A 12,498-nucleotide genomic window follows, 5' to 3' on the forward strand; every position below is an offset into this window, starting at 1 on the left:
GCTATCTTGTCCCCTCTCAGACGTCTCTTCTGCAGGGAAAATAAATCGAGCGATTGCAGCCGCTCTTCATAGTTAAGGTCCTCCAACCCCCTAATCAGTTTAGTTGCCTTTCTCTGGACTTTCTCCAGCTCCAACACATCCCTCCTGAGGACTGGCGACCAGAACTGGACAGAATACTCCAGATGCGGTTGGACCAGAGTTTTATAAAGTGGAAGGATTATAGTCTTATCTCTGGAATACATCCCTTTCTTTATGCATGCTAATATTCTGTTGGCTTTGGAAGCTGCCGCTTGACATTGCATGCTGTTGCCTAATCTATCATCAACCAAGACTCCCAGATCTTTCTCCATTTTTGATTCCCCCAAGGGTTCCCCTCCTAACGTGTATTGTGCTTTTATGTTTTTAGTCCCCAAGTGCAGAACCTTACACTTCTCCACGTTAAACCTCATTTGCCATGTCGTTGCCCACTCCGTAATTTTGTCCAGGTCATTCTGTAGGATATCTGCTTCATGCTGTGCAGTTATTGCCCTGGCCAATTTTGTGTCATCTGCAAAAACTGATAACGAACTACTGATCCCATCCTCAATGCTGTTTATGAATAAATTGAACAAGGTTGGTCCCAGGACTGAGCCCTGGGGCACCCCGCTTACTACCTCAGACCAGTCTGAGTATGCGCTGTTTATTACCACCCTTTGGACACAGCCTTTTAGCCAGTTCCGTATCCAAGAGCAAACCCTGCTGTCGATACCTGCAGACCTTATTTTATAAATTAAGCGCTTGTGGGGAACTGTATCAAACGCCTTAGCAAAATCCAAGTACACCACATCCACTGGTCTGCCCCTATCTAGCTCACAGCTCACCTCCTCGTAGAATGCTAAGAGATTGGTTTGACAAGAACGCCCATTTGTAAACCCGTGCTGGTTACTGCTGATGATGTTGTTGTCTTTAGCATACTCTACGATATTATCATCCCCTCCAGAAGTTTACATATTATTGATGTCAAGCTGACAGGCCTATAATTTCCCGGGATATGCCTCTGGCCCTTTTTGAATATCGGAATCAAGTTAGCCTTCCTCCAATCCCCTGGTACATCTCCTGTCCTAATACTGTCAGCAAAGATCAGGAACAGTGGTCTAGATATAACCTTACTGAGTTCCTTGAGTACTCTCGGATGTACGCCATCCGGGCCTGGTGATTTGTTTGTGTTAAGTTTATCCAGCCTTTCCATGATTTCACCCTCTGTTAGCCATAGTGGCAAGTCCTGTGTATTACTACTAACCATACAGTCCTGGTCAGTGTACCCCTCCTTTTCCTGCGTAAAGACTGACGAGAAAAAAGTATTCAGGACGGTTGCTTTTTCAGTGTCCTCTGTAACCATCCTCCCATCATCGTTAATTATGTGTGCAATATGCTCTGTCCTAGTTTTTTTGCTGTTGATATATTTAAAGAATTTCTTTGGTTTTTTTTTTACTATCCTCCGCTATTTGTCTCTCAAAGTTGATTTTAGTCATCTTGATTTCTTGTTAACTTTTCTTATTTGCCTCCTTGTATTGCTGGAAGGCCGATACTGTGCCCTCTGATTTATATTTCTTGAAGGCCAATTTTTTTCCCCTAATAAGTTTTTTAACACTACGGTTTAGCCAGCCAGGTTTGGCTTTGTCTCTTCTAAATTTATTTCCCATAGGAATGCACTGCAAGATGCATTTGCTTAATATGTTCCTAAAGCATTCCCATTTTTCCTCTGTGGTCAGGGATCCCAGGGTTTGGTCCCAGTTTACCCTTTCCATCAATGAGTACAATTTTGGAAAGTTTGCCCGTCTGAAGTTTAGGGTTCTTATGTTCCCCACTTGCCTTGTTATATTGTTATTTATACTAAATGTGATCATCCTGTGATCGCTAGAGCCCAGGTTGTCCTGGACTCCTACCTCCGAGATTATGTCTGGGTCATTAGTGATCAATAGATCGATCCAGGACTGCGTTTTCTCTGGTAGGGGAATCCACCAACTGTGACATGTAGTTGTCCTGTAAGGTTTCCGTGAATAGACGGGCCTTCTGTGAGTGTGCAGTCCCCTCTTCCCAGTCAATGTCGGGATAATTGAAGTCCCCCAATATGATGACTGATCCCAGTTTTGCCACTTTACCCATTAGTGCTAAAAATTCCAGCTCTACCCCCTCCCCTTGGTTAGGTGGCTTATAGCAAACCCCCACAACTACTTTTCCCTTATCTTCTTCCCTATCGAGTTCAACCCACACAGATTCTAAATCCATGCTCATCCCATCCGTAATGTCACTCCTTTCACTTGTGAGCCACTGTATCTCATATCAAGCCATGCAGGTTTTATATATGCCTTTTGCCAGTTTGTTGTGTCTACAATCAATTTAATACCAATTTCTTTATTTCATTTTGCCATCACACCATTATGTTTTTGATATTTTAATGAGTAATTAATCACTTTAGGACTGCTCACTGTGCTGCTACTGCGGGAGAAGGGAATGAGTGGGATACTCCTTTAGGCTTCAACTATGTACACTTGGGATTTGGTTGTCCTGTTAGCGCTTCCTTGACGCCAGCCGGCGCCAGCCAACGCACACTAACGCTGTATATATCCTGTAGAACACAGAAGTGCTGAATCCTCGACTATTAGTCCAGAAGATCCAGGACTGAGAACTGAATAACTCCTGACACTGTTGTGTTGTGGAAGTCACTGAATACTGTCCCCAGCTTTGAATCGCTTGAGGTAGTATATGAGGTAGAATTCTGTATGGCTGTACTTACAACTGACACACTCTGTACAATTCAGGGCCAAACTGCAGGTGCCCCCTTTAACTTGAACTCTTCAGGGTCCACTGACTATGTACCCCCTATGTAGCTTCAGGGTCCTCAACCTAGGTACCCCCCTTTCCATCTAGCTGGCACTGCATCCCAGAACCACTTCCGGAGTGGTCCCCTCTAACTTCAGGCAGACCCCCAGGGGCAATCCTCAGTATTCACGACCTGTGAGGGCTTTCCTGGGACTGGACCCCCCCTATATCTCTCTCTCCGCAGGCTCTCAGCACACCAGATTCCCTCAGCTCACTCAGCACACTCTGGACACTTAGGCGACACCCCGAGACATCCACCTTCATCAGACAGGAGGAGAGACAGCCACACTCTCCTTCCTGGGACTCTGCTCCCACCAAAGACATTGTGTCATGTGCCACCCCCAAACTTATACCCACTCCCAGAATCCTTTGCAGCATAATCTGCCTCTTTGGGTAGTTACAAGCCTGGATGTGTCCCCTGATTGGGTTTCCTCCACCGCCCTATGAGAAGCCTCTCACAGGAACCAGTGGGGAGACTCCCCCTTCAGCAGGCACACCTGGAAACCATGACACCCTAACTATTAAATCACAGCCCATGCTGTTAGGCAGACGAGGCCCACTATACGTTTACCTAGCACCTACCTGTAGGGTGCTACACTCACCCCACACCAAATAAGTCTGGTCCCTCTATAATTATATATATGTGGGGTTCTAAGTAATTTTCTAGCAAAAAAAAAAAAAGATTTTAACTTGTAAACAACATGGGTCGGAAATGGACTCGGTCCAGAAGTGGTTAAAGAAATAAACATACATAAAACACTTTATATTATATTTATATAATCACCAGAATAACACTTACAAGTCGCTCTTGGCACAGCCTTTGGGATGAAGAGTTATCATAATAGTACCCATTATAGTAACAGTAATAGTAATCACTGTAGTACCGGACGGTTGCCAAATCAACAATGTTTAAGATCACAGCTACCATGCTAAAAATGGAGCTGATAATGCTCAGTCCCAGAGAGCCTTTGATCTGTAAAGAGAAAAAAGGAAGAATAACCTAATGATACAACAATACCATTAAAAACCCTATTCATATAGGTTGCAAAGTGTTAAAGCGGTATTAAACTCAAAACCAAAAATGAAATATATTGCAGCTTATCAATCATTAGATGTGGTGGCTGAATTGGTTTTCTTTTTTTTTTGGCATCCCCCGTCTGTTTTCACCTGATGATCTGGCCAGTAACACACTTTCTATTTTAGAGCGCCTACACTCTGTATGAAGGAGCGCAGGGGACGCCTCTGGACAGCAGCATTGTCAGTCTGGGGAGGGGGGGGGGGGGAGTGTTAGATGTAGTAGCAGATTTTAACCACTTCAGCCCCGGAAGATTTTACCCCTTTCCTGGCTAGACCCTATTTTGCGATTCGGCACTGCGTTATTTTAATGGACAATTGTGCGGTCGTGCGACGCTGTAATCAAACGATATAGAGCTTTCTTTTGGTGATATTTGATAACCTGTGCGATTTTTATTTTTTGCGCTATAAACAAAAAAAAGAGCGACAATTTTGAAAAAAAAAAAAAAAACTATATTTTCACATTCTGCTATATAACATTCCCAAAAAAAGAAAATTTAAAAATCAAAATTTGTTTAAGCCCCCGTTCAAACTAAGGCGACCTGTGAGGCGACCTGGTCGCCTCACAGGTCGCCTCCCATAGGGAAGCTGCGGACCCGTTCTAATAGGAGCGACACAAGTCGCTCCGACTTAGAAAAAGGGTCCGGAGCTTCTTTGGGGCGACCAGGAGGCGACCGCCATAGACTTCAATGTTATAAAGTCCGTGGCGGCCGCTCCGAGGTCGCGGCGCACTGCTCGCACCGCGACCTCGGAGGTCGCCACCCGAAGTCGGATCGCTTGCATGTGAACGGGGGCTAACATTTTAGGCCAATTTGTTTTCCGCTACATATTTTTGGTAAAGAAAAAGAAAAAAAACGTAATAAGTGTATTTTGATTGGTTTGCGCAAAAGTTATCGCGTCTACTAACTACAGGAAAAATTTATGTCATTTTTATTTTATTTTTTTTTACTAGTAATGGCGGCGATTTGCGTTTTTTTGCGGGACTGCGACATTGCAGCGGACAGATCAGACCCCTAACTGACATTTTTGACACATTTGGGGGGACCAGTGACATTATTACAGTAATCAGTGCTAAAAATATGCACTGTTACTGTAAAAATGACACTGGCAGGGAAGGGGTTATCACTGTGGGTGATCAAGGTGATAAATGTGAGCCTAGGGGAGTGGTTCTAACTGTGGGGGGCGTGGCTTCTGAAATGACCATAGAGACATGTGATCCTATATAGCAGGATCACATGGGCTCTAAGATCATCCCAGGGAGAAGGACGGTCAGCTGTGTTTACAACAGCTGACCGTCCTTCTCTCTCAGCGGGGAGCGATCGCGGGTGTCAGCCGGCAATCGGAGCCACCTGACCCATGCATCAGAGTCCCCGCTGACATGCCCCTGTACTCACGATACTGTTTTTTCAGGTTCTCCAATGTCTCAACCCCTCCAGTTAGCTCTCCTGGACCTCTGGGTTCAGCTCCTTCCTTCTGGTTTACCAGGCCGACTGCCTGTGACCACGTGCCACCAAAGCAGAGGAGGAGGCAGCCGTCACCCTCCCTCCGGGACTCTATTCACCAGCCAAAGACCCCGAGCACATGTGCTCCTGGCTTTTATACCACATCCCAGAATGCACCGAGACTATCAGTCTGTGCCAATCAATGAGGCTGTATCAAAGACTGTGCACACATTTGTCAGGATTTCTCCACTGTCCAATGTGCCATCCCACTGGACCAGCATGAAACACTCCCCTAGACCAGATGAATCGCACACTGAGCACCATGAGCAGACCTAACTCACAGATCCTGCTCTCCGGTAAGCAGAAAGCAATATAGAATTTACCTGCTGCTCCTCTGATAGGCAGACAGAGCCAAAAACGATACTCCCCCTCTAGCACCTACCTAGGAGGGTGCTACGTAACTGTCGTTCTTCCAATGCCTCATTGGACATGTAGTTCCGCAACAGCTGCAGGGCTGCAGTTTGCACCACCCATTTACCTTCTACATCTGCAGGACAGCTTGTTCTGTTGAAAAACAGACTTACCAGCCAGATCACCAGGGGGAAATGAAAGAAAGCTAAAAAAAAATACGAATGCAGCCATCACATCGAAGAATTGGTAAGCTGCAATATAATACACAATTGCTTTTGGGTTTAATACCGCTTTAATTCAGTTACAAAGGATCATTCCATCCCAAAGAGATTTTATTTGTCGGTAGAGCCTTGCATTTCAGGAGGAATCAGACGAAATTTGAATGGCCTAGTCTTGGATACATCTTTAAGATTTGGATTTTCCCAGATCCTGAATCAGAGAGTATGAATAACGGTATCAAGCAAAATAAATTTGTGTTTCACAATCCTAGTGACTATAGGGTTCTACATGAATGTAGCACCCTTCTAATTAGGCTGCTAGGTAAATGTAGTCTTGGCTTCTGCTGTAATCACAGAAGCAGTGATTGTTTGGTATGGTCTGCTCAGAGCTTCACAGGCTGAGAGTTTGATTACTTCCCCCTGCCTCTAGGAGAAGTTTCTGGAGTTTAAGGTGTGTCAGGGAAGAGGTTCGAGGAGAACTGGCAGATACCCAAGATAACGTGCGGATGTGCATTAGCGAAAGGTGCGCAATGGCAAATTGGCGTATGCAACGGCGCTTTGGCGAATGCCGTGGTACGTCCTAATTACCAGCATCCACTGGCCTATATAAAGTCAGCACTGGCTATCACTGGCTATCCTGTGTTCCTTGAGCCTTGAACTTGATTACCTGTTACCGACCCGGCTATCCCTGACCTGCTCTGTCTTCTCTCTTGGGTCTGAACATGGCTTGCTTTATGGACTTGCTCCTGCCTAGTCCTCATTGCCTTCCCGTGTTTGACCCTGGCTTGATCCCGACTACTCTACCTGCCTCTTCTCTTGATTGACCTCAAGTTTTTGACCCTCGGCCTGGCTATTGACCTTGCTTTGCATTGACCTGCCTGCATTTCCAGTGATTCATTGGTTGTGACCACCTTCTCCACTGCGGATCTGATTCTTCAAGCAGCTTCACCTGCAGGCAACCCGTGCATCTTTGGGCATAACACCCTCTGTTACCATCTCCAGGGGTACTCTGCACTCAGCCGCAAGGGGAGCCCTCCCCTCACCTCAGCCTCCAGCCTGATTCCTGACAGGGTGAGTGGATTTAAATGCTGAATATTAAGCAGAGCATAGCCAATCCCTGGGGAGGTGCGCCCAATTGGAGCTAGGTTGCTGGTAAATAGTCTGGAGCACCGAGGAGATTGTTCTTTCCCCCCTGTGGGTATGGATCTGTGAGCTGAGAGAAGAGGGGCTGCATGTCCCTGGAGCCCTATGGAATGAATGCTGGACCACTCTGTAAGAGGCTGCATCTATGGACTGTCTATGTACCAGGATCCAGTAAAGCCTTTACCTGTGTTCATCCTACTTCATGGTTCCCAGATACAAACCCTGGACTGCTCCAGCCTGCCTTTATTTGTGCTTATATTTCTTCATGGTCCCCAGCCATAAATCATGAACTGTTCCAGTCTGCCTTTACCTCATATTGATTCGTAGTCCCTGGCCATGTACTGTGGACTTTACCAGTCTGCCTTTACCTGTGCCTGGGTGTTGAGAGGAAGGACCTCCCTGGAGACGACACACTCCCTCTGGTTGATTGCGTCCTCTCCTCGGAATGCACACCGCGCCACACGTCATGTGGCGCTTGTCGCTGATGTAATTGGCTGGCGCCACTATCAGGCGGCATCAGCGATTGTTTGTTTGGCGCGCTAGGAGCTATTTGAGGACCATCCATGTGGAATCCGTGCAGGAGGGCACTTCACAAGACTATTCATCTGTCAGGTATTGGATTTTCTTCTTGAGATTATTTTCTTTTTTCATGGGGGTATTTTGGCCCTACCTAACTGAAGTTTTTGTTACCAGACTCCAGGTCCAGGGGATCATTTGTACATTTGCTGCAATGTAAATTTCCATTTGGATGAACCATGTTGGGAGACTCTACGTTTTCCTCTCTTAATCTTTATTGGAGATATAGCACCCTCCTAGATAGGTGTTAGGTAAAAGCATAATATGCTCCTTCTGCTTATCAGGGGAGCCTGATCTGTTAGGTTGCCTGTTGCATGTTTCCAGGTGTGATTCACTGGGTCTGATGGAGTGTCCCCACTGTATCCAATAAGGGAATGTGTTGGACAGTGGAGGAAACCCAGCCAGTGACACATTGGCTTTTGTGGGAGTCCCAGTTGGAGGGCACTCTTGCAGTGCATCTTGGGATTGCTAATTAAAAGCTGAGGGGACATGTGACAGGGCGTCTTTGGTGGGAAGCAGAGTCTCAGGAGAAGGCTGACGGCTGTCTCTTCTCCTGTTGTATGAGGAAAGTGGTCATAGACAGTCGGCCTAGTGAACCAGGTGTGGAGCTGAGCAGCAGAGGACCCAGTGGAGCTGAGAGTGGAGTTGCTGGCAGAATCTTCTGGGAAAAACAGTGTCCGTGAGTACAGGGGACTTGCCAAAGGGTCTGCCCAGGAAGGGGGACCACTCCAATGAAGTCAGAGGATCAAGGGGACAGCTCACACAGAGTGTTACAGTAAAGGGGATGCCGTATTGAACCCTGAAGAATAGGAACAAAGGGGGTACTAAGTAGGGCCCTGAAGAGTGATCTAAAGCAGTGGTCCTCAACTCCGGTCCTCAGGGCCCACTAACAGGCCAGATTTTAAGTATTACCTTGGGGAGATGCAGACTAGAGAACTGCAATCACTGAGCAGCAAATTATATCACCTGGGATGTATTTCAGTTATCTTGCAAACCTGGCCTGTTAGTGGGCCCTGCAGGCCAGGGTTGAGGACCACTGATCTAAAGTACAGTACAGCTCATCTAATTTTTCTTCACTGCAGTATCAAGGTGAAGCAGCGGTCTTGCCGCATTCAGCTATATTCAGCAGTCTCAGCAATTGAGCATAGTTTATTCAGGTGGAGTATACTACTCATCCCTTCTCCCATCCAAGTTCTCAAATAAAACAACAAAAACCAAAACCCCTAGACTGTTTTCTGACTAAGCCAAGCACTTTGAATATGCTATATTGTCAAGTTGTTGCTATGGGTAACCCAGTGGAATCCGTAACTAGTAGCTCCCAAGGGAGTAGCGCTACAGAAACATTTGGATACATCTATTATATGTAGCACTACTCCTAAGGGAGCTGCTGGTTACAGATTCCCCTGGGTTACCATTAGCAACAATAGAACATTCTGGCATTTTTGCATTTTTCCAAGTGTTTTACCTCAGACAAGAATCAGTCCAGTATCTTTCGTTTTTCATATTTGATTTGGAACTTGGATAGGAGAAGGGATGAGTGGGGTACTCCAACTGAATAGAACTATGCACAATAGGCAGGGATGACTTGAATAAATGCTGGTTAACGCCGAGTAATGCTAAGTACACTGAAATTGAGCTAGTCGTGGCTAGACCGCTGCTTCACTTTGCCCTTGACTGTGAAAGGTTTTCCTTAAGCTTCCTGAGGTCAACTCTATCCTGAGGCAAGCTTTACTCTGAGGTAGACTGCACTGCTGAACAACTTCAGGGCCCTTCCTGGCACCCTCTTTATCCCTATATTCAGGGTTTAACTACTTGGCACCCCCTTTACTGTAACACTCTGGGTGAGTTGGCTCGTTGATCCCCTGACTTCTCTGGAGTGGTTCCCTCTCTTAGGCAGATCCCTCGGTACTCACGATACTGTTTTTCCCAAAGTTTTCCTATCTTTACCTTTACTACTCAATGCCTATCTACATAAAGGCATTGAGTAGTAAAGGTCAGCTACATAAAGGCATTGAGTAGTAAAGGTCATTTACATAAAGGCATTGAGTAGTAAAGGTCATTTACATAAAGGCATTGAGTAGAATACATATCGGAATCGCATAAGTGAAGAAATTTGTCTGTTCCAGGGCGACGTGTTTCGCTCAAAGCTTCATCAAGACCATACAGATGTACAGACAAATATACTCTTAAAGTAAACAGATAGGTAGGGAGGGGCATCCTCTCCCGCTCCTTGTAATGACAGCCGAGCGGCTTCTCAGCCGCATCGGTTGTCATTACAAGACAGCCGACCGTTGGCTATGGACGCCGGTACCGGGGTGATGCCTCTAGCTGCAGGCATCACTCCGGTACAGCACTTTCCGAAATATTGGTAATATCGGTAAACCTCCGGGGCCCATTCCGATATATCGGGGAAAGTGCATATCGGCCCTCGATATATCGGCTTTGCCGATAATCGGTCGATCCCTAGAACTTACTATGAATCAGTCTAGCACAGCTATATAATAATTTCTTCAATGTTTGGAGAAAATGTATACATACCTTGTAGCAATGTTACTTTCCAGCAATGTAAAACATGAAAAAGAAGAAAAAAACTTACCAAGCAGATATTGGGTTTTGTCTGAGCGCCAAGTGTCAGAGATCCGGCAATGATGTACTGCAAAAACAGAAGAAAAAAAAAGTAAGAACACATCTGCATATTATTCTAAAACATTAGTTGCACAAATGTCAGAAGCATCTAAGCAAACTGAATAAAATTTCACTATATTGTTTTAGAGAAATTTCTATACTGCCAGCTTCATCTAGTGGCCTAAATGCAGTCTAATTTACTGAAATACCTTAAAGCTGAGTTCCACCCATTTTACAGTATTTAGTCACTTTCTATCATCTACCCTTTAAGCATGCATTTCACAATGTAAAAAAAAATTATTTATGTATTTATTTTTGTTATGCAAATACATTTTTTTCTTATTTCTGCCGTAGCGCAGAAGGCGATTACGTCACTAGGCAATTTGCAAGGGCTCCTGGTATAGCAGCGTCATGTATCCCAGGAATTCTTGCAAATCGCCCACTGATGAAATCTCGCGTTATCTCCTGTCATGAGCAATGAGGCGGGAACTTTTCACCGATGCTGACATTGCTATAACAACCGGTCAGGAAGAGGGAGAGCCGCGCAGTGATGTTACTGCGCAGGCCCGGAAATCCCGGAAAGTAATACAGGAGGGCTTCAGATTCCCACAGCTAAAATGGAACCTGCCTACTTCCGAGATCTGGTCAGTAATAAAATATTTTTAAATAAACTAAAAATAAAACGCATATGACTTTTCTCAAATGTTAATGTATTTGTTTAGACAAATACAGAGGCGTTTTTAAGTAAAAGATTATTTGGGGGACTGGAGCTCCGCTTTAAAGTGGATGTAAATCCCACTCATGAAATTTGACCTGGGCACTTATACTGTAGCTGTAGTGTTTACTTATCTCTCGCCAATGCCCTATGTCCCGTGTCTTTCTGCTACTTCATGCCTCTGTTATCAGCAGGATAACTTTTGACAAGTTCTCTGACACAGGAGATAAAAGCAGCTGAAAGTTTGTGTCAGGGAGATCACTTAGAGGTAGATTAGCAGGGAGCTTGTCTCTTCACAGTACAGCTCTTCACGTTTCTTTGTTCCTCTGCCTATGTGGAGGGGAGGTGTGTGCCTTTCCTCCAATCAGCTCACACACAGTGTATGCCCAGACTCCCCTCCCACTGCTGAAAGAGGGAGAAAAATTTCTAACACAATGTGCACTTTCTAAAGAGTCTTGAAAGCTGAATACAGCAGATTTACATGTAAAATTTATGTAGGGAGATATGTTTCATCATATATTTATGTGAGGGTTTACGTCCACTTTAACCTCCCTGACGGTATTCCCGAGTGTGGCTCGGGGTTAACTTTCAGTACCAAAAGCGGTAACCCCAAGCCACATTCGGGATTACCCCAGAATGTTACTCACCTTCCCTGCGATCCCCCGCCGTCCTCCCTGCCGTCCTCATCGCCAGCAGAGTGCAGCTTTTTTGTCACGACAGATGTTTTGTGCATGGATTTTGGGGATTTAATTTTGGGACCCCCTGCTAAGTGTAAGTGCCAAGTACCCAGGAAGGTGCAGTGAGTTGTCTCCAGGTATGTGTAACTAGAACTGGCATTCATAATAAGCTACACATCACCCCTAGGTACAGTGGGCATAGGAAAGAATCACTCCCTTTTAAAATAATCACATGTTGTTGCTTTGCAGCCTGAAATGAAGACAGACACCGTTTTTGTTTTATCCAGTTGTATTTTCTTTTTGTGCAACATATACTAGCCAAGTGAAAGATATAACCCCAACATGTCAGCAAAAAATCAAAAAAATCAAAAACAGAATCACTGAGTTGGAAAAAAGATCACCCTTCTTATGCTAGTATTTTGTTGAACCACATTTTGCTTTAATTACAGCCTTTAGTCTGGTGGGATATGTCTCTACTAACTTTACACATCTAGACTTTGCAATATTTGCCCACTCTTCTCTGCAGAACTGCTCAAGTTCAGTTAAATTTGATGGGGACTGTTAGTGAACTGCAGTCTTCAAATCATTCCACACATGGAGGGTTAAGTCTGGGCTCTAACTAAGTCATGCAAGGACATTCAACTTTTACTCCTTCAACCACTGTGTGGTTATTTTTGTTGTGTGCTTTGGGTCACTGTCATGTTGGAAGGTAAACCTTCTTCCCATTGACAACTTCTGGCAGAAGGCAGCGGATT

At 45.1% G+C, this 12,498-nt stretch overlaps 1 protein-coding gene across 1 annotated transcript in view; it reads right to left on the reverse strand.

Moving 5' to 3' along the window:
- The window catches only part of LOC309562870 (uncharacterized protein), a 44,895-nt gene that overhangs the window by 17,219 nt on the left and 15,178 nt on the right, over positions 1–12,498 (reverse strand). Inside the window, exon 3 of the mRNA XM_082267188.1 lies at positions 10,323–10,379. Coding sequence (XP_082123314.1) covers positions 10,323–10,379 — 57 coding nt within the window. The remainder of the gene's footprint in view (positions 1–10,322; positions 10,380–12,498) is intronic.

The sequence above is a fragment of the Pelophylax lessonae genome, assembly GCF_965119305.1.
Source record: "Pelophylax lessonae genome assembly, chromosome: 9".
Taxonomy (NCBI): Eukaryota; Metazoa; Chordata; class Amphibia; order Anura; family Ranidae; genus Pelophylax; species Pelophylax lessonae.